The sequence below is a fragment of the Molossus molossus genome, unplaced genomic scaffold, assembly GCF_014108415.1.
Source record: "Molossus molossus isolate mMolMol1 unplaced genomic scaffold, mMolMol1.p scaffold_m16_p_8, whole genome shotgun sequence".
NCBI lineage: Eukaryota > Metazoa > Chordata > Mammalia > Chiroptera > Molossidae > Molossus > Molossus molossus.
In genome coordinates this window covers 34,232,276-34,256,060 of record NW_023425402.1, presented here as the reverse complement: position 1 = coordinate 34,256,060, position 23,785 = coordinate 34,232,276, and the positions used below count along the sequence as shown (strand labels likewise).

General features: G+C 37.2%; 1 protein-coding gene across 2 annotated transcripts in view; it reads right to left on the bottom strand.

The window, feature by feature from the left end:
* ADGRB3 (adhesion G protein-coupled receptor B3) overlaps positions 1-23,785 on the bottom strand; it is a 689,955-nt gene that overhangs the window by 17,275 nt on the left and 648,895 nt on the right. For both annotated transcript variants that reach the window (XM_036248276.1, XM_036248277.1), the window contains 4 exons: positions 16,055-16,150; positions 14,404-14,443; positions 9,410-10,053; positions 299-334 (listed from right to left, as the gene is read on the bottom strand). In XM_036248276.1, coding sequence (XP_036104169.1) covers positions 299-334; positions 9,410-10,053; positions 14,404-14,443; positions 16,055-16,150 — 816 coding nt within the window. The remainder of the gene's footprint in view (positions 1-298; positions 335-9,409; positions 10,054-14,403; positions 14,444-16,054; positions 16,151-23,785) is intronic.

The following is a 23,785-nucleotide window of genomic DNA, read 5'->3' as shown; positions in this document are numbered from 1 at the left end:
TTAACCAAGTTCAACCCTTACCATAAATCACCCACTTATCTTAGCCTTTATAACACAGATTCCCCACTTGTCTTGAAAATTCCAGTTCAGTGTATATTGAAGGTGATCAGAACTTAATTTTTTTTTTGTACAACTACTTATACACTATAGATTTTAATTAAAAATTTAAAATGTTTCACTTCTCATTTGATTTAAAGAAAAAAAAAAACACCTTTACATAGTTGCACAGAGTAATGTGTTTAAGTAATTATATATCAATTTTGAATTCAAGTAATTATAATTATTTTTAAAATCTTACCTCAAAGTCAAGGTCTGAATACCGTGATTTTCTTCTCTGTTAGATAGTTTTTAAAAAGAAGAAAAAAACAATAAAGCTGTGTTTAGTCATGGAAATAAATGAAAATCATTATTTTCAATAAAGTAATCCTGCTGCTTTGTGTTATAAGTATTACCTTCACATAAATATGTGAAGATTTTTATGATTTCAAACTAGTCTATATACATTATATAACATAGAATATAAAAGAATATAAAAATATTTCATCTTGACCTCTTAACTCTTTTCATTAAGGTGAAGTTTTTATGTGAAAATTCACATGGAGATTTCAATATTGAAGGAGACTTTAGGTCTAGAATAGCAAAATTACTTTGGAGACACAAAGGATTAAAAGCTATGCAAGAAAAATCATCTAGCCATCTCAAGACTAACAACCTCTAGTCTTAATTTCCACCAATCTCACCAACAGATTTTTTCTGGTTTTTGATATTCCTCAGTGGGAGGAAGTCCTTCTAATTGCTGCTGGTCCTCCCTTGGGATGCCAAGTGTTTACCCTAATTTAGTAAAACAAAATAAATAGTCCACACCCCAGCAAAATGGAGATATAAATAGCTCACAGAGCAACTCTATGGCTCCAGCTCTGTCAAACAATTCCTATAATATAATATAGGTAAGCATGCACTAATAAAATAATTAGGCAGCAGGCTTATTGAATTCAATAAACATCATTAAAATGAAATTAATATGATGACATCATATTAGCATAGGGAAGGTATTCTTAGCATTTGCTCCAAGAAATCACGGATTCATCGAATGATAGATAAAGGAGATGGCTGATAAATGTAGAAAGGGTCCCCCAAAGTTTTAGAGTTGGGGGAGCATGTCTTTATTTTTTGGAGGCAATGAAACAGGAAAATGTAATAATAAAAACAAGTAATATTCAGGCAGTTCTAAAAAATACCTAAACTTTTGGACACCTTTCTACTGTTTTCTTTTTTATTCCTCTCCTCTCCCAATATCTACAATCTTAAATTAAGTGACTTAACAGGGAATCATAGGTGGGAGACTCTTGTAACTGTTAACATAAGCAGAGACAGAAAGAAACGCACGTAGTTTACTTGGACAAAACTTCTGCTGCTGGCATTAAAATGGTCACTGGAGAACCAGAATCTCCCCCAAGCTTGTTACAGTAGACGGAAGGTAATATTACCAAAAGTTCTGGAATCAAGGAGAGTTCTGAGGAGGCTGCTTCGTTACATGGAAACTCGGCACGCTGGTGTCACTTAGTTCTGTGTCCCCAGCATTCCCCGAGCCTAGCCCTGGTGACGTGGCAGGGAGAGTGAGTGGGCAGGCATTGACTCGGGCCTCCTTTGCCTTCTCCCTGCCACCGCTGTTTCCTAACTGCTTTGAATAAAAACCAGGCTGATGTAGCACGTCACGATTTGCTGCACTAAATGTCAGTGTTTCCACTCTGCTCTGGGATGCTCTGCCTTCTCGGCACTGAGATTCAGCAGGACATTCTTTGTGAGTGTACATTAAGCACAATTCTTTCCTAATACGGAAAAATCCACGCAGGCAGGCACTTAGTTTTAAGCAATTATTGTAGACCATTAGTCATGAGCTTCGTGTTCTATTTGAAAATTGAAATCTCATGAAAAGGTTCAGCTAGTGGAGAGCAAGAGGCCCTCCTGCCGCACACGTGGAAGAGATCCCTGTGGCTTGTTTCCGCATGCCCAGCTGTGCTGCCTCAGAACTGGAAATCCTGATGGATGCCTGTTGCGAAAGGCTCCATGTCCTGGGAGCAAGGACAAAAGATGAGAACCTAGAAGAGCACCAGAGATGCTGCTTTCCTAGGGCAGATGACACCCATGTCGATGTGACCCAGGGAGCAGAAAATGGGTATACGCCTACAAATAGATTTCTCTGTCTTCCACTTAAATTTATTAACATTAAATTCTAACATAAAGGTATAGAACCGGTAGCCTTGATGGATTCGACGAAGAAATGAACAAGTGGAGCAAACAGATTTCAATCAAAAGAGCCTAAAGATGGGACATAAAGCGGTGAAGACTTAAAAATGAGAGGGGGTGGAGGGGAGGTGGCGAATTTTTAGAGCCCCATGAATGAGAGAAACTAACTGAGGACTAAAGAAGTTAAAATTGCTTGTCCTCGTCACCTGGAGAGAAAACAAATGAGTTGGAATTCACGCTCAGGTCTTCTAACTGCAAACCCTGTGTTTTCTCCACTGTTTTTTTTACTACCTGCTCAGTGGTAACATGTCATTGCTAAGATGCCTGTGCTGATTGGTACTAGAATTCATCAAGAAGAACATTACAGGACCCAGTCATTCCAAGACTGACAGCAGTGGACAGAGATACTCTCTAAGCACAAAGCAAGGTAATGAGATTAACTTTCACTCGGCAATTATGTTTTTTAAAAAATAGCAAAATAATACTTTAAAGAGAAAATCTGATGGCAATGTGCCTAATTAATTTTGAGTAAAATAACTTAAAAACCATTCTAGTGTGGGATAGTTTATGAGCAATGATACCGTAACAAAGATTAGCTGACTTGACTTCCTCCTAAATCAAGTTAGCCTTAAAGAAATATCTAGCACTGGAAAAGTGGTGGTGTGATGGAAGAATCAGAATGGTCAGCTTCAGTCTGCTTCCACCCCTGGTACACATGCACTATGTGGGAAAGTCTTTCAAAGTACTGAAGTTTGTAGAAACCATGACTGACTTGTTATCCAAATGTCCCTCTGAGGTCTCTGCAATGTTACTGGAAGGTATGAAGGTGGTTTGAAATAATGGTTATGTGTTTAAAATATGAGAATCAACTAAGAAAAGTGAAGAAATGCTACTGATAAATTTAAAATAAGCCAGGGTCATGTTGAAATATTTTATGAAGATATAAATCCCTCTGTCTGCATATCCCCAACTTACCAAGTAACTTGATACAAATAATCTTTTTGTCAAAGTAGGTAAAAAAAAAAAAAATTCTGCAGGTTCTTTTCCTAATTTCCCACCTAGCCCTCTCATCTCAACTTGTATTCTCTCCACAACATCCCATTAAAATTCTCCTTGTCAGTGTTGTTTTGGAACTCCAGCTGGTCAATTTCCAAGGTCAGTTTTCTGTCTTCATCTTACTGGACTCTCAGAAGCTGTTGAAGGTTAATCACTTCCTCATTAAAATACTCAACATGGGTCAGCTGTCTGCCCTCCTCTCTTGTTTGCTGTGGCTCCGTCTAATTGTTGAGTTCCCAAGTGCTCTCTCTTCTCATGTTCTCTCCTGGATAATATCATTTATTCCATGAATTTAAAAACCGCCTTCTCAGTTTCAAACACCCTCTTTCTTCCTGTTTCTCCCATCACTGAAAAAGTTGGCTATCTAATTGGTCAAGTTAGAAACTGAAGAATCACCCATTTATTCTGTCCCTCATCCTGCAGATCTAATCCATCAGCAAGTGCCATCTGTTCCACTTCCAAAATACATCTTGATCCACCCACTCTCTCCATCTCTATATAGTCACAGGCATTCTTATCTCTTGTATAGATTACTTCAGTAGCCACCCAACCATCCCCCGTCTTCTTGTTCCAGCTCCTTTCCTATGACCACGGGATCCCAAGCCTTCCTCTTCCAATCCATCAGAGGGATCAAAGGATACAGTAATAATAAAGACACCCATTTACTTAACAGTCCTCATTTGCTTCTATTGTTTTAGAAAGTCCTGCACAATCTGAGGTCTATTTCATATTCCAACTGCATCTTAAGGAGCTCACCCCTGCTACACAGGTCTTCTAATCCTATGAGAGTATCACAAACTCTTTCCTACCTCAGGACCTCTGCACTTGTGTTTTCTTTTGCCCACAACATTCCTTCACCCTTTCCACTTCAGAAGGTTCTGCAGACAACCTTAGCCAAAGAAGACGCTCCTTCCCAGTTATCTCTCAGAACAGGACACAGTTTTAGATTATTCACTTGTTAAAGGTTAATTATCTATCTCTTCCATGAGGTTTGTTCACCATAGGGGCAGGACCCCCATCTGTTTTGATCACTTTTATATCCCCAGCATCTAGCAGAGCTCACCAAGTTATTGCCAAATGATGGAAAGATCTACACCGTGGCAGGTGACCACATCCAGAAAACATATGACTTGTTTGTTTTGTTTTTCCTCAGGAATTGTCTGGGAGCATTTGGAGAAGCAGGTGAATGACACTAACCCATTATGAATGGATCAATTGACAGCCAAGAGAATCAAGACAGTTTCTAGGAAAGCAGGCTTCTCACTAATAGGAGAGAAAAATTTCTTAGGACTGAAGAGCAAAACACTGCATGATGGTATGAGGCTACTCTGAGGAATATTCAGTAAGTGTGCAGAGGCATTTCTCCCTATCTAAGTCTTGTAATGAACACTTTCTCAAAGGGAACACTTCATTGTTTGTGTCACTGCAAATTAAGCTGGACAGGACTCTCGAAGATTCAGTGAGGACTATATTCTGCTGACTAACAAATGCAATATGACTGCCACTAAACGTTTCTGTTACAAAGTGAGCAGTCAACCCACTCGAAGAGAAAGCTTTGACAATCCATTCATAAAGCCTGAGAATAATTGATTTTGAAAAATAACTTTTATGGAAGCTAATTTTGTTTGTGTGCCTACAGAAAAGACAAAATTCCCTAATCCAGAAGCAAAACCAAAACATTAAAGAAAGCCTAGCCTTCCTTTCCCCATAGCTATATGAGAAAAAAAATTAAAAACAGAAAAAGGTGCTTTGGCCCAAGGGTCAGTTCTGATGGTTTCTGTTAGTGACAGTCTCCCACTTCTCAAGTGAGGCCATAACATTTTGTCCAATATCCTGAATATCAACTTAGAACAGCATTCAAGCCTCTTCACAGACAGTCAAAATATAATGGTAATAAAATAATAATAACACAACCTTCCATCTGAAGCACTCCTTGTAATTTTCCAGGGGTTTGCACATACATTATCCAATTTGATCCTCACAGTAGCCATAAGGGAGGCATCTGTGATGTGGCATTATAGCTAAAATGTTTTACTTCTAAAAACCATTATGCTGAGAGCTCTATAATTCATATCTAAAGGAAAACAGGAGTATAAAAATTTAGCTTAGAATGGTGCCCTTTCCACCTACGTAACTTGACAGAGATTATCTGAGCCTGTTTTCAGATATATAGCCAGGTTTATACCTAAACGGACAAAAAGAGAGCTTTGTTTTTGAAATAACTAGAGTATAAAATGATTTTAAGTATTTCTTTATTAATAGTGGAACTTAAGGCAAGATTTGTCAGAAGAATAGCAGAAGCCATCTATAATGTGTTTCATAAGAATTCGAGTGATAAAGGAGCTGAGAAGCCATATAAGGGACCATGAGGTAACCTAGAGATTAGCAAGAGAAGAAGCCACTGTCCCCAGAGACAGGCAGGAGCTGGAAGCACTCTGCACCTGCAGCGAGAGAGAGAGCAGGGAGACATATCCTGGGATTCTCTCTAGTCTTTCCTATTGGCAACCTTCTCAGCAGCCAGAAGCCCAAGATACAGGATGAAGAACAGATCATGTACCGAACAGGCTGAGGACATCTGAGTGGGGACATGTTTACTATCTAGGTCTAACAGCTACAAGCTGTTGAACAAATACTAGTGTTTCCACAATTCAAAACAAATATGGACCTATCTTCTCACAGTAGTATACCTATCATTTTTCAAAAAGTAAACAAATAGAACCGTCATCTAAAATTAAAACAATATTTCACAGTCGTCGGTGGCTGGAGAACTATGATACCTTTCCCCCTCCCTCCTGTTCCACAGTAACTAGTGTCTTTTGGCTTTATATACATACCACGCACTCAACACATTTTGTTAATTAATTGAAGGGTAATGACTTAAGTGAAGCAATTAGAGACGTTGTGAGAAATTCTGCCATATCAATATTGCAATTATTCCATAATTGTGGAAACTAAATCTAAAATTTTCAGAATTGTTTAATAAAGTCTATTCTGGGAACGGATACAGTTTGGAAGATGGAAGATAACATGTTATAAGAAAAGAAAACAAGGTACTATTAGGCAGGGAGAAATCTCTTTCATGCCACGAAACTTCATGCATACATTAAACTTCCTACACTTGATAATTGAGGGTTAGCTGAACCAACTCCCCTGGAGGTTGAAGCCTTTTTGCTGACACCGCCTTCAGGATTGGGGAACCACCCTCCTCCTTTGTTGCCTCCTGCTTATTTGAATAAATACTTCTACCCACTCTTCTCTTCTCCCTAATACTGCATTTTATGTTACAATTGGTCTCTTTTGCCCTCCTCTCTGCCCCCCCCCCCCCGGACTTGGGTAATTTGTGAACTCCCACTCCTCTAGAGGAAATGTCTTGAATTAATAAGAACATCTTTTTATTATATCCTTGAAAACACCCTCATACCTGTCCGTTCTTGGCTGGCCATCCCTGTGGCTGTGATCTCCCTTCTCACTCGGGGGGGGGGGGGGGGGGGGGGCGGGGCTCAAAAGACCTCCTAGCTACTGTTCATCTCCACTCCCCACCTGAATACTCCAGTCACCTTTCTACTTTTTCTCGATTGTCAGAATACCATCTTCCCTGCCAGTTGTCCACTCTGCTAGACTGTGTCTGCAGGACCAACTGCTGACAATGCATCTCGCTGAGAAAGCCACACTGACTTTTCTCCAAAATCTGCTAGTTACGTACATTTTCAGTTGATCTGTTTCATGTCATTGTCCACTCTAAGACAAACTGTCTATGAAGGGTTCAGAGGTGGGGAATCTTTTTTCTGCCAAGGACCATTTGGATATTTATAACATCTCTCATGGGCCATACAAAATTATCAACTTAAAAATTAGCCTGCTGTATTTTGTCAGGCTAATTTCGTGAGGTGTGTGAAGTTAGCTGGTATTAATTTTACCAGGCTTGTACGGCCCGCAGGCTGGACACTCCCCACCCCTGAATGAACTTTAAAGTTCCTCTCATGCTGCTGTTTGGGTACATTACTGTCTCTTTAGATAGCGTAAAATTGATCAGGACAGAAAGATTCTATTCCCAGATTTGCTCTGCACATACTCTGTAACCTTGAACAAATGACTACTTTTAGGATTATAACAACTTATCCATTGCATCGAAGTGTTGTGACGATTAATTCATGTTTTTAAGGTGATTTGAGGCTCTGCTAATGAAAGATGTTATATAAATGCTAATTTTTATTGTTCATTCCCACATCTATATATTCTCTTCCAGCTAGCTGTCTCCTAAAATGGTCATGTAAGCAATTATTAACTATTAAACTCTTATAAAGAATGAAAATGAGAACCTGAGTTTTCATTCTGAATCCTGAATTTTCTTCCTTTTCAAGATACAAGCTTCGTGAACTCTAAGTCATTTAAATGCAGATTTTTTAGCTGAATCACAGCTATATACAATGTTTAATAATAAGGATATGCAGATTTGGAAAAATTACAAACTGAATAAATAGCACTTGGAAATACAGTCTATTGTTCAAGTATACAAACAACCTATACAGTATCAAACCCAGAAAAACTTTTAGGCTTTTAGATGTATTTTTATAACAAGCAAAATATTTAATGTAATTCCTTTCTAACCCCTGTAGCACATCTAAAGAGCCATTCTAGATAGAAGACTACATACGCTCATGATTTTTCCAGTACTGCATCTGAATTATGATTTGTGATGTTATATGCACACTCAATGAAAACCCTTTTAAAACTTTTGTGATTCTGTATAAATATTATGTAGTTATTTATGTTTATGTGGTCATTACTAGAGTAGACTGGCTAGGCTCTGGGATGTGCGAGTTAGAACTAGAGAAACAGTAGCTATTCTGTTAATTTGTCAGAGGGCACGCCACCAGCCACTCTGGAGCGAACTTGGCCTCCCTGCCCTTATGGTTCTGAAGGATGGTTCTCCTCAGAAATCCTATTTTGTTTAAGGTTGATCTAGAATTTATGGGTTTATTTAAAATCCCTTCTACATTCTCATTTTGGTCTAGAATTTCCTTGATCCAGTTTGGAAAGACCTCAAAATAACACCACTCACCAAGTTACTTTAGCCTTTCAGGATCTCTCTTTGTTTTGACCTAGAAGACATGACTTTGTGGGGCGAAGAAGAGCAATCGCCTCTGGGCACTTTGGAACACCAGAACATATGATTATCAGCATGCTTCTGATGGAAAGGGTAGGTAACTAATTTTAGTGTCTTTCTTTAAATAGTGTCTTATGAAATAATCTCATATTAAAACAATTGGTAATACATATAAAAGAATGCATGTATTGTATACTGAATACATGCAAATATAACAGTAGTGACTTTACAGTAAAACTTCAAGGATATAAAAGTCACATGTAAAATAGAACTAACAGGATATACGCTAAAAGAAAGTATGACATTAAATTATAATACAATATGAAATATTTTGATAGCTGTTAATTATTCTCTGCTTACTTTATGGGTAGAAAAGAAACTGAGAGGAGTTTGATTTTTTACAAAAATCATGTGGTTGGACCTCAGAGTCCTGACTCTTAGCCGGTTAAATTTATATCCTTCCTGAGAGGTCATCATTGTGTATGAGCTAAGAGCAAAACATTTACTCTAAGATATACTGATCTAACATAATAATAGTTTATAATCAGCATAATGATAGACTTTATACTCATATTTCAATTTTGTAACAGCTGCCCTCACACAGAAAATCCAGATATTCGTTTAAGTTTGTAGTGCCACTCAGACATTTCTTTAACCACCAAAAGACCTTTAGTAGCTGAGAAATGTCAGGAGAATCTTCTGGGGTTTTTCCTTTATAAGAGCGCTACTTGGTTTATGAAGAATTATGACTTCTAGGTATCTTTTTAAATATAGAGTGCTCCTTTTTAAAAATAATCTTAAGAAAGAGGATTCTGATGCACCGACTGGAAAAAACATACATCCAGAATATTCTAATCCCAACGTGCCAAAAATTCTTATTGATACAAAACTGCAAAAGTGATTGAGACTCTCCTCTCTCAGTCCAGTACCACATGAATCAATCTCTCTCATTCTGTCTATAGATTTCAAATGTCAAGAAAAGTTTATACTATTGCTTACCTCTAAAGAACTCATTGATATGGTTGAACCAGTTTCACTTCTTGATAGTCCTGCATTATCATCCAACTCAGTGGCCATGAAATTCTTCACAGCTGTGCGGGGCTCAAAAGGTAAATTCTGCATATGTTCCTGGGGTGCAAGATGTTGATCTAAGTTCATATTGAACTGGTCCATAACAGGGGGATTCATGTTGAATTCAGGATTTACTTTGTAGTGCAATAGCCTTTCATGTGGCAGAGTTTCCATGCCAATATTCATTTTGCTTTCCTCTTTCATTGATGGCTGGGTATTTACAGAACTTCTGGGCATCACAATATAGTCACTTTCCATCATTCTTTCTTGAGGATGGACTATGTCCATATCACCTCCTCTCAAATTATCATCTGTACATAAGTACACAGTTCTTCGCAATTCACTGTTCTCTTTTTTCAAACATTGATTGCCAAGCTCATTCATACTCATGGGCATGTGCAGACCCGTGGGTTGCTGGATAATAACTTTAGAAATGACATTTCCAGGCAATGTTGAATAGCTTAGCTCTTCAGGGTTTGTTCCCTTTTCTTCTTCATCATCATTTAAAGAAATCCTGGAGAGTGTCCCTGTTATGGTTGCTGCTCGGCAAGGACCAATATCCTTATGAAGAACTGTGAATTCGAATATGAAAGTTCATAACAAAGTTAACACATGTTTACTTTTCATTGTTGTATTCTGTTCTACTAAACAATTTCCTTAATAAAATAAAAAGTTATTTTTTAAATTACATACCTATTGTTTGTACATGGTCCAGATGAATCAATCATGATTTATTAATTATAATACATTCTTATAGATCTCAGGTAGTCCACAGTTAAAGCATATCTGAACGTTGATGAATGGACTTTCAAAAATCCCAGTCCCCTATCCTTAGACAACTATGCCTAACGTTTCAGGGGACAGGCAGGTTGCCAGAGAAGTGTTCTCCAACAGTCTACTGCATAGGGTTTTATAACATTATGGATACATTTCATATGAATTTGACTTCTTTGTAAAGGCTTGATTTTTCTCTAAAGTATTCTATAAGCAGTAATCAATAAGTGTTCATCCTACTGCATCAGATATTGCTCCAACAATGATGCATGTTGAAAATTAATGAACATTTTTATCTACAAAGTCCATATGGCCAAGGTAGATGCAGGGTTCAAAAGTATTTATCATCTTCAGTTCCATGTAGGAAAAGGAATTATTTTTGCAAGATCAATCCATATGCTAGAATGCCCTTCAGGGGGTACAAAAATTGCTGAGTTTAAGCAAAACAAACAAACTGCCCATTTTAAACCTGAAAAATAATAACTTAGAAAAAAAATACATAACATAGCGAGAGAGGGAACAAAATAAATGCATAAAACAAAACACTCAGTGAAAGACTTCAGAATTCCCCATTAAAATATATTTTCGTGCTTTCTGCCTCTTTATAAAAAGAAAGCCATCTTTTATGACTAATAGAGGCAGAATCACTCAAAGCATGCTTAGTTGTGAACAACTTTCAGTTTTGGGGTACACAAAGAATGAAATTCTGAAGAAATATTCTTGATGATTTTGGTATTGAAAGCACACAGAATGGCACTGCGTGTGAGTTGGCTCAACGTGTACAAAGCAGCAGTCACCACTGAGGAGTCCATTAGACACAGATAACTAACTGTAAAACATGTGGTTTATTGTCTCTGCTTGAGAAGTTTGATATATTACATTTTACCCATTATTATCCAGTTATCAAGTAGCTCATGATTATTGTGCATTATAGCAGGGGTTAAAAAATAAAAAGACTATAAATGTGTTTCTCTGTGACAAAACAGAGAAGCTTTCAAAATTACTTCAAAACATGCATCATTCATGTAATATCTTTTATCTTTAAAGGTACTGTATTAGGTCTCTTTAGACAGAAAAAAGTATGTTACATCTACATGTAATATGAATATATTTTTATTAATCCATAATTTGGTTGTAACTTTTGTATTAGAATAATGTAGTTTAAAAGAGTTATTTCAAAACCTCTTAAAATAACAGTTTGGTAATGAATTGTGGTCACCAGGAACAATTTACATGAAAATATTAAAGAGCAAAATATGTTAAATTAATAGATTTAATGATATTTGAAATAAAGTTCTTTTAAAAATCTCCACATTCAGGGAAGAATACTTTTAATCCTTAATTTTATGTAAAAATTAATCCAAAATTTACAGCAGTAAAATTTAAAGGCTAGTTATAAGAACCTATTATATTGCATTAAGGACATACAATTTTATACTTTTATGAATATATTATAAACTATAAAGGAAATCTTAGTACTGAATATTGATTTTATAATATGCATTTATACAAGAATCATTTAGTTTTGTACAAATGTAATATGATTTATAGTTATAGTCAGCCATCTTATCTTTATTAAAAATATGTATATCTTAAATACTTAGGGGAAAGATAGCTTCTCTTAAATTAGTGTCTACTCTATGCGAAATAAATGTCAGCCTCCTGGACTTGCTTAAAATGGATATACAACATAAAAAATCCACACCACCTACAAACATGACTTTGAAGTGATGAACTTTTGCAAGAAATGATTCAAGTTTTAAAAGGCAAAATGCAAACATACCTGAATATCTTACACAATCAGATATATAATCCACCCTTTGGGAAAGTGAATTTCAACAAAGCTTAGAGAAAGATTAATCAGCATCCATGGATTGAGACTTTAAAACTGAATATACCTCAACATGAACAGAACTCTCTAGAAAAACCCAGAGACAAGCTCCTGATAAGCTCAGCTAAAATGGGCAGAGACAGGAAATGAAAACATTCTAAACAATATTTTCTCATACAATAGTGGCACTAGTCTGTATTAAAAATACTAAATTTCAGAATGCAGTGAATTCTGAAAAAAAAAAAAAAAAAGGTAATTTAACCAAATAGAACAAAATGGATACTTAAGAAATGAGACTAGAGCTTGGGTTAGGATGGGTTAATACAGTAGTTCTCTAATGTTAGTGAGAATGCATCAGAATTTACCTGGCTGGCAGATAAAAACCAGATTACTTGACCCAGCCCCACAGTAGGTCTGGTGTAGGGCTTAAAGTTTCCATTTCTAACAACTTCCCAAGTGATGTTTACACTGTTGGTCTGGGGACCACACTTTGACAACCATTGGTTTAATGTTAATAGCTGGTAAGGGAAGACAAAACTGCTCCTATTTTGCTTCTCTATCAAGGAGAACTGTAAAGAATATACCAAAAGTAGTAGAAAGGAAACGCAATTGAAGGTAGGTAAATAGAAATTAAATAAATTCAGGCTGCCAGACCCAGAAAAATCACATCCCATCTTGGAACACAGATGTGAAACCTGACACCATGGCTAGTCATGTTTGAAAAATTATGGAAAGTGGATGAAGCAAGGAAAAATGTTTATCAGTTTTCCAAAGAGGGAAATCTTAACTTGAGACACCAATCAATGTGCCTTAGCAATATTTTGTTAGACATTAAACAGGACAGCGCGATTCCTAATGCCCTACACGGGTCCACTATGTGTTACCAAATAATAACAGTTATTCTGTGCTCTGTTATGACGATACTCAGTAATGAGATTAATCTTTCTTGTGATTATGACAACTCTGTGATCTCAAACTCTGCATAGATGGTTAAAGGTTATGAGTTGGATCTGAAAACTATACTTGGAAGGAGTCTGCCTGTGGTGGGTTGGGGGTGCCTTAGGGAACATAGCGGGGTTCCATACTCAGTCTCATCCCATTCAATTCCTTTATTGACAGTTTAGATGAAGATTTAGAAGGTATTCTAATCAAACTTTCAATGGCTAAACAACTTCAAATGAACAGAATCCTAACCTGAAACTGATCAGATAATAGCAAATAGAGATAAATGAAAAGGGCAAATTTTTCTTCAAGGGGGAAAAACAAAACAAAACAAAAAAAACAGCAAAACAAACAACCTTTACATAATCTTAGACTTGGAGAGCCCTGACAGCTACTACTGAAGGTTTTAGGGGTTTTAGATGACAACTAGGAGATACTAGTTTACTACCAGCTGCTATGCAGTCAGATGCCAATATAGGTAGTATTAGTATAAGTAAAGAGCCACCTATGATAAATGCTGGGCATCTATGTATACATTTGTGCACTGTAACATAATATTATTAACAAGTTGGAGGTTACCTGGGAAGATGCTACATGGAATGAATGAGGAAATGGTTTATTTAGCCTGGAGAAAAAAGACTTGGATTGGGCTAAATGAGATTTGTCTCAAATATTGAGATATTTTGAAGAAGTAGCTATCCACTCTTGTTCTAGAAGGCAACAGTAAAGCTAATGAATAAAAGGCAAAATAAGATATATTTGTGTCCTAGTATAAAGGAGCATTTCAACAACCAGAATCATCCAAAAAGTGAAATGTGGTTTCCTTTAAAACTCTTGAGTCATCTACTCTTGGTGAGAGTTTAGCCATAGGCAGGAGACAATCCTTGGGACAATGTTAATGGGACACCAGTTTTGTAAGGCACGGTGTGCTGCATGGTTACTCTTGTGCCCCCTAAGAATAGCACCACCACCACTAGGGTACAGATACAAACAATGCCATTTCATCCTTACAACAAAACCCATATTCCATAGATGATGGAACTCAGACAGACCAGATGGACAGCATTACACCCGACAGCCAGTAATCAGTGGAATGGAAGTCTTGTGTCTTCAAGTTAATGCTTTTCGACTGTCACAGTGCTCCCAATTATTCATTTTTAGTTTCTCTCTCATTCCCTCCCCACCCCCATTCTGCTATTACAGTACAATATTTCTATTTGAAAGATTCTATTTATGAATAGATCCCTGAATAATCCATTCTAGTCTCCACACTAATGTGTGTTGCACAGACCACAGCATTTTCTTTAAAATCGAAATCCATGAAAATGATTATACACCTCTAACGATCATAGTTTCAAAATCCAAATATTCTTACCTGACCGACAAGCAATGTCTACATCCTTTTCAAAGTCTGTCTGTAACAAGAAATAATAAGGCATAGAATCATCATTTAATAAAGACCTTAAGTAACTTTTACTAACCAGATTATCTGAAGTTTACAGATATCTGACTAGGCAGTACCAGGTTATTGTTTTGTACAAAGAAATTTTCTCAAGGAATAATCAAATTATTTTCAAGAGTATTTCCTAGAAGCCAATGTTGAACAAAATCAGTGGAAACAGGACATATAATTGTGATCAGGCAATACAATACCCATTGTAATTTTCAAGGACATAATTTTAAGGCAATTCCTTAAACTATAATAAAAAGACTAAAATGGGCACTGTTATGAATACACTTTAATAAATGTCTTCATTATTTGTATTTTTTTTAAAGCATTCACTTTGTATGCATTGTTTGCAACATAGTAGCATATGATACAGCTCTGCAAAACCCTGAATAAGTCAAACCAATCTCTTCTAATGATCCCTTCTCACTCAAATGTGACAAAAGGTTTTCAGGCTTAGGAATTAAAATGAAGAGGAAGCAATACTAATTTGGCCTAGAAGCTGCTCAAGTTTTCTCCAACTTTTATTTTAAATAAATTAGTTTATTTTTGTAATGGTAAGATTACATTAGACCATCTTAATATTTTAAATTCAAGTTTTAGTTTTATCTTGTTTGTAATGAGAAATTAATCACACCTTTTCAAGTCTTACTTAAATGTTACTAGTATATCATTTGGACTATTTTTATGTTTCCTAATACAAAAATAAATCAAACCTGAGAACTATATGATTTTACTCATATGTGGGATATAAAACAAAAAGCAACATTCTGGTGGTTACCAGAGGGGGAGGGGGAGGGGAGGGCAAAAACGGTAAAGGGGGACATGTGTATGGTGATGGAAGGAGACTAGACTTTGGGTGGTGAACATGCAGTGGAATATACAGATGTCGTTCTGTAAAGTTGTATACCTGAAACATATAATATGATTAACCAATGTTACCCCGATACATGTAATTTAAAAATATATATTGTAAAACAAGTCTCTTGATTTTAATGACAGTTTAAAAATAACCTCGTTTTTAAACTACACTAAAGTGGTTATGTCTAAAGTACCCCTTAATCCCAACAATGGTCTGAGCTCGTGTACAGTAGCTGACTTACTGGAAGCGTGGCTACCTTTTCTAGTTTAGGGCAGTATTTCTCCTGTGAGGCTGCACGTTGGAACCACCAATGCCTGGGTCCCAAGTCTGGAGTGTAGATTCTAATGGATTCTCCTGTGCAGCCGAGGCTGAGAGCCACTGCTTTAAGACTAGAAATACAGGACTATAGTTCTGATCTGTAAACAAAGATGATTCTTTAGACAAAATGTTATCCCTAATTCTGTGCAAGGATGAAAATACTCTCTGGTACTGCACAGAGACTCCACACTCAATACACCAGGGGGCCAATAACAGATCCTGGACTCCTAAGCTATCCAGACAGAATGGTTATCTAATATCAGAGTTGTGAGTCTGTTAATGAACTAAAGCCAAAGTCACTCAAAATGTGACATTGATGCTATTTTACTAATAAGAATATTTGCATATTCCCTTGAGAAATCATGACTCAATCAACGATCAGGGAAAATAAAAGCTCACCATGATTTGAGCATGTCCATTAGGAAAAGAACTTGAAGAATCAGCATTGATTGGATCCTGACAGTTTCTCAATCGGCATCTAAATGCATCCTGAACCTGTGGAAAACAATGACAAACATTACTTTTCTTCTCTCTCGGAAATGACCAGACAATGTCTACGTTGGCAATCAACTGAGAAAACGGTATCGTGGTTCTTATAATCCAATGCCCAGTTTGTTTACTTCCCAATATAAATACTGGTGTACCTTGACTCTGCTCTGTGCCGAGGAAATTTATCACTTGCTATAATCTATAGAGGGAAGTGTTGGAAACTCCTCAGCTGTCAAAATGGCTATGTCTGGCTCAACACTAATAATTCTTACCAGAGGGCAGATTGATTGCCACCTGTTACAAACAATATGGGTGTCTTTCAAGGGGGATTTACTGTTTGGTATAGCATAATCTTTAGAACAGCTTTAAACGCTGTGAAACACGAGATTACTCAATGATCCTTTGACTGAAATTGATTTGGGATTTTCCTTTTATGTCTCATGTAAGGGATCCTATTGGTGAGACTATTTTTTGTCTTCCTTCAAGAACTATATGCCCTGATGTGGAAAACAAAACACAGTAAAACAAAAAGATAACAAAAACAGCTCCATTTCTGGTTGGTTGTCTTGAGGGGATGGTCATTTGGTAAAGCCAAACTTTCATAATATACATTCACAATTGCATTCTGAGTCAAGAACAAACACATCACAAGTAAATTCAAAGGACAGTATACCTTCTATTAACCAATGAATAAAACTGAATAACAAACACAGGGTCCATAGCTATTCTGATCACATGATGCCTCTGCATCAGAGTTGTCTTTTCCACTTCCTGTGGCTCATTAGGCTCCTCACAAGCTGTCGACAGACATCACAAGTAGCTTCTTATCTCAATCAATGGCAGTCATCCTACTACTATTGTGTTTACCTAGCTTCACATTAACATTCTCCTAGTTTATTATAATCCATTTTACTGGATTAAGAAACCAAGCATGGGTGCAATGGCATTTCCTATTTTGCTGAAGCACTGTTGTAGAGAATGCCAAGTTAAAACCCATAATGATCTTTACTTTTGAAAAGCACTGACATAAAATATCCTGCCTCGGTTGTGTTGTGAGATGTGCACAGGAGACATGTTGGGCAGAAAAAATCCGAGCCCATTTAGTAGTTTTCAGCTCCTCTCACCACAGCATAAGTCACTGGCAGGCTCTCTCCCAACCTGCAAGATCTGAAGAGTGACAGGGAGTTTAGTCACCACCACGAGTCTTGAGTAAACAGTTCAATCGTGACACCTTTGTCCACTTGTACTTCTCCCCCTCAGGTTCTCGTGCTGGTGATGAGACTGTGATAGGGGTTCATTAAGTGGAGTGGGGGATGGACCTGACCTCTTTTCCATTCTTTGAATCTAATATTTCTAAATCTGGGATTTCTTGGGGGAAAAAAAAAGAGTGAGGAGTTGCCTGACATAACAGACATATTAATAACCAAAAATTGGTAATGATTCTTGTGTATAACCAATGATCACTGTTTCTGTCATGCAGAAATTTGCCTTGGGGAAACCACTAAGAATGTATATGTTTTTAGGAAAAAAAATCCTAAGAACCAATGTCAAAAAATAGGTACCTGCTATTTTATTGTTTGTGCTCTGAGACAACGGTTAAAGCAAATTTATAAAGGAAGAAAAACATGTTAGAAAATGTTGCCTTCTAAGAGCTTCACTTGGAGATTGTTTCCAAGTCTATTTCTAAGTACTCGCATCTATAACATATAAAGGTGTCACTTGGTAATACTGAACGTAACTTTATCTGGTGCTCACTAACCACTCTATTTTCAGACCTTCAGAGTGTAGCTGTCGATGATATTTCTGTCTCACAATGAAATATGCAAAAGCAAATTCTTTAAGCTTCTCTTCAAAATCAACTATCTGATAGCTTGAAAGAAGTATTAAAAAACAAACAAACAAACAAAAAAAAACTAGCCTGGTTAGTTTGGCTCAGCAGTTAGAGCGTCAGCCTGCAGACTGAAGGGTCTTGGGTTTGATTCCAGTTAAGGGCATATACCTGGGTTGCAGGTTTACTCCCTGGCCCTGATTGGGGTTGTGCGGGGGGAAAAAACCAACTGATGTGTTTCTCTCTTCCCTCCCTTACCCCCTCCCTCCCTTCCACTCTATCTAAGAGTCAATGGAAAATATCCTTGGGTGAGGATTAACAAAAACAAAAAAATCTAACTCTCTTTTTATAATACATACACACACATAAACATAAAATCAGTACCTCACATCCCCAACCCTGGAGAATGATGTGAAGTTATTAATAAGAAATATAAAACAGAAAAGCATAGAAATCCTCTAGTAAATTCAAGGTCATCTTAATGGTCACATAAATGCCAAAATTTAAGTGTTAGATTCTCTAACTCTTAGTGTCTCTGTTACTTCTAATTCAGAAAGATTTGCAGGAGAAATTCCACTTATTCCAAATGCTTCGTTTGATTTTTTTTTAAATCTTAAAAATGCATTCAGGCAATCTAGGTGAATTAACTTGAATATTGTTCCAACACTGTCGGAGAAGAATGATTAGGCTAGATTTCACACTACTGTTTCCTTATCACAGAAAAGGGTGTTTCAGGCAAGGCAACACCTGGAAATGCATCTGCAGCTATTAGGAAACATTTCTATCAGGTAAACAGACAGACATCTTTGGTGAATCAACGTGAATTGTACTAATGGAGAGCCACTGGGATTTTTTAAAAAGCAAGCCTACAGGAACCTTATTTCCAGACAATGAGAAAGCACAGAAAACAAATAAGCAACAACAGAGTCCAGATTTGGTTTCCTATCCTGAGATTAAAATCTGGGCAAAAGGTCATATAACTGCTGGACAATAATCATCTTGGTGTTTTTCTTGCCTTACGATTAAAAGAAAATAATTGTTAGAAGATTCCAATATTTATCATCTGAACTCTTTAAGCTTAGGATTGTGGAGAACAAGTCACTTATTTCAGGTAACAATTTAACATTTATTTTTTAATATTTAATGCATTATAACTCTGAGTTCTGGCAATAGCATTGTTTTATAAACTTATGTTGGACTAGTAAATACAATTTTTAAACAAACCTGTCTAGAACAATTAAATATTTAACATAAATTATGGCGCAGTTAAATCTAGAATTCAAAATTTCCTCTCTTTATAAAACTCTGTGCTAGATGTTTCACCTTGATTGACGGAGACAGAGGAGTAACCCAAGAATTTATATGCATATTTGCATAACCCATGGACACAGACAATAGTGTGGTGAAGGTGGGGGAGGTAGTGGGGGAGAGGGTCAATGGGGGGGGAAAGGGGAGCATTTGCATTACTTTCAACAATAAAGATAAATTTTAAAAAACGATATCAATTGAAGTAGAAGGTTTCACAATATTTTATGCACACACAAAATAATAGAACATGAGATGAATGATCAGGCAATGGATATGTCTTATAGAAAAAAAAACAAAACAGTAACTGAGGAGAAGTAAAGAACAAATATTTAAATAGCTTTAAAAATTCAGGGGACTTTAAAGAACTCTGAGATCATGTTGTGAAATGAAGAAAAAAAAAAGAAAGAAAGGCCAGAAACACCTTCCAAAATAAGGCGAGGTGAAAAGAGGAAGCTATCAAGGTTGTCTTCTGCAAGTGTCCAGCTGGAGCACCACCAAAGTCATCCCGACTACCTGCTGGGGCTGTCTCAACATTCCTGAGAAAGCTACAAACCCTTTTATAGTAGATGGATTCCTGGATGAGACATGTGTTCAAAGAGGTTTGCAGGGGTGTGTCTCGCTCCTGTCTCTCTCCCACGGGGAGAGCAATTTGGTTCAGCTCCGCAGCAGCAAGCCCAGGGCTTCTGGGCTGGTCCTCACTCTGAAGGCAGCTTGGCAGTGTCACTGTGACAGTCGGTGCCAGATTTAGAGATTGCTGGGGAAGAGTACAGAGTGCTGTTTGGCAGCCTTGCCGTTTAGAGAAACATCACAGGAAAGAGCTGCACTGTTTGAAATGGCTCTGTATTTAGCAGAGTAGTTCAGACCCCAAATCTTTACCTTTTAAGAAGACAGTTTTACCTCCAGTTATTCTGAGGGTCATTTTAAGCCAAGGAAAGAAAGAAAGTTACATTCTTGAAATCACTGGAGATTGTTACTGGAGGGAAAGGTAGTTTCTTATGTGTTATATTTTTTTAATTTATCCTCCCCCCCCCAATCTAATGTTGACTATTGTTTCTGTTGGTTCACATTTGAACAGATGGCATGGTTCTTTTTAATCACCTTAAAGTTCATATAATTTGATCATTAAGCGAACAAGTAAGATTGTTCTCAACTGCACATATATTATTTATTGCCAACTAACATAAGCAACATGAATGCCTTTACATTATTGGAATATTACCTGACTTCTCTGGTAGCTAAGGAAATACACAAACACACATGGCTTACCATTTGCTATAGATTGAAGGAAAAATATGGATGTCAGTCCCAAATTTCCGTCCTAAAGATTTCTGTTGGAATCCTCTAACCCCTAATGGATCTTACACTTAATCTCAAAATTGTTTCAGCTCTTTACTTTTTGGTATCAGTTTTACGGGTCAAATAAGCTTCCCTAGATGACATTTCATATACATGATCTGAAAGATGTAACAGCATTTGTGTAGCATGCAAGTGAGAAAAGAGGAAAAGGAACATTAGGTGCCAGACACCGCCACTGTGCCTTCACAGAACATGTTTCATTTTAGCCTCATGCCATTTACTTGGAGGCAAAAGGCAGAAACTTACTTGATGACCTCTTATTTCTTACATTCATTTTAAACCTTTATTCCAGACATATTCAACATCCTGCCATTAGTTTAACAATGTTACAAGGCAGGACCTAGGGGTCTGAAAGGAAAAGGGGGTGGATTTGCCTGTCCATAAGGCCAGGTACTCAGAATTTTGGGTGACGGCAAGCCGTGGTTGAGCGCTACCTGGCAGATATTCCAGAGTCTGCCAGTCTCTGTTGTGAACTCTTGTGTTTCGGTTTGTTCACTAATGCCATTTTACTCATCTGATTATATGCTCTTGTTAAGCTCCTAAAGCACTGTATGGATTCAGAGAAACCACATGTGCACATGAGGACTGATGGAAACATTCATGATGAATAAAAAAATTGCCAGTATGCTCAACTCAGGAAAACCTAATCTGCAAGGAGAGAGAGGATTTGCATTCTCCAGCCTCAGAAGAGATGACCACTGCGTGCAGGGAGGCTGGTGGACTTTTGGAAAGTGTGCAGGGACAGAGCACATCAGCCTTGCTTGCGTCCCTGATGTCTGTTCCTACTGTGCTCCCCTCTGTTCCGATCAAGTCCAGCTCTACTGTGGTAACTTTAGCCATTTTCCCATTTCCAGATCCACATTCTATTTTATTAAAAACAAAACTTTAAACCTGTATTTATATTTGACCTTTCAGCTTGAAAAAGATAAAGCTCTTTAGCAACCCAGCCCATTCTCCTTTAAATCTCTGTCCATACACAATTTTCTTCTGAGCGAGCTAAACCTGTTAGGCTGAGTACGTAACCCTCCCACCCTGAGCCAGTCACTCTTTAAAATCTATTGAATGTTCTTCATGACATCACTCGCAGGGACCTCTCACCATGGCAACTAAACACCCCAAACAAGAAAGCTCTAAAACATCACTTAATCAATGCTCAAATGTTATCAGCACTGTCGTTCTCTTAGTGCTGCAGTCACAGCCATTTAAAAAAAACAAAAACAAAAACACTGCATCCAGGATCATATCCCCCTCTTTATGCCTTCAGGTGCTCCGGAGGGTCCCAGAGAAGAATCAGTCTCTACTATTCACCATAAACTCCATTCTGTGGAAACTGTATGTCCACTAACCATTCTTCATCTCCCTCTAGTTGGAACTTCCACTTCCTGGCTCCTCCAACAATATCTCGCCCTCCCCTTGCAGGACCCATCACATTTTGAAGTCTCTTATCGCCTGCACCCTCATTTTCAAAGACCAGCTGAGAGCCCTGACCACCCTTTATAACGGAAGGGTTTATCCTTTTATAGAGTCATAGCTACGTAAATGGTCAAGCTTGGACATTCATTCTCCACCTGAACTATATTTTTTGCAATATGACCTCTTTTCAAATTGCTATCTAGTTATTTTACCACCATTGACTTCATTTATTTTTTTTTTAATGTTTTATTTGGGGAGAATACTGGTTTTTAGAGAAGTTAGGCAAGGATGCTTGTCTGTTTTATAATGTACTGTCACGTGTTTGTAAATTATTTTATCTCTATGAAAATAATAGACCAAATGGAAATTTGAAAAAAAAAAAAAAGTAGAGGCAAGTAGGAGAGAGAGAGAAAGAAAAATCTGTTCGTGTTTATTTTAAGCATTTTACTACAACCTTGCTTTGTGGGTTTGGATGAAGATTCAGGGACCTGATCTCGTGCAGCCGAGACCTCCTGCCAGCACGCGGGAAGGGGAAAGAGGAGCTTGGCCACCGGATCCGCAAAGACTGATTCAACACAATTATTCATTTAAGCACTTTGCTTTTTTCCTTCCCTTTAGTGAAAGGGTTTATTGTACTTTAGTTTGTATAAAAAAATCTTGTTATTTTCCCCCTCTGACATCAAGCTGTAAGATTGTCTTAAAGCCAGGCCCGAGATTGTCTTAGAGCCAGGCACAGCCAGAGACTGGAGAGATGAGAATAATGTGCAGGCACCTAGAAAGTGGTTTCCTAGCAACAGTAACTAGTTCAAAGATTTCCTAATTCTTGTGTAGTTTGAATTTCCATAGCAATGTGGAGAATAGTAAATAGTAAATGTCCTATGTGCTCAATGCAAATGAACTCTAATCAAGAAGCCACTGATCTATGGAGGGAAGCATCTGTATGTTTGATTAGATTCTGTCTTTTCAGGTACTATACATATTTGCCTGACATTTAGGTTTCATGAAGGTAATATGTTGTGATAAATCAGATGGTTTAATTTTTTTTAAAAAAATTATTGTCTCTTTTTATTTTCTCTTTTGTCAGAGGCATCTGCTAAAGCAATTTGAAAGAAAAAGGTGCTGCCCTGGCTAGTGTAGCTTATTTGGTTGGAGCACTGTCCTGTACACCAAAAGACGTCAGGATACATACCGTGATTGTGGGTTCGTTCCCTTTGGGGGCACATACGGGAGGCAACTGATTGGTGTTTTTCTTCTCTCTCTCTCCCTTCTCCTCTCTCTGAAGTAGTAAAGCACAACTTTGGGTAAGGATTAAAAATATAAACAAACAAACAAATAGAATAAAACAGAATGGCGCTCCAGAAAAAGAAACTGTATTTTCAAATATATACATTTTATGAAATTTAATTAAGATGTCAGCTCTGGAGGTCACAACAGACTGTTATGCAAATAATCGTTTTTCTTTTTTTTTAAGTAGAATATAATTGAGTTCACAGTACCAGAGTGATTCCTGCCTTCCCTCCTGACTTGAAATAATTTTGATTTTAAAATTGGACCCACTAAAAGCAAAGGCACTTTTAAAATAAATTAAGCCCCATACACATCACATTTAAAATGGCACAGTTATAGTATTTCATTTCTTTTCTCCTAAAATTGCAAGACTGTGTTCCTCTCTTGTGTACATCCACCTCTTTCACAGGAAGATTGCAAAAGTAAATATGGGTAAAGCCTTTTGAATT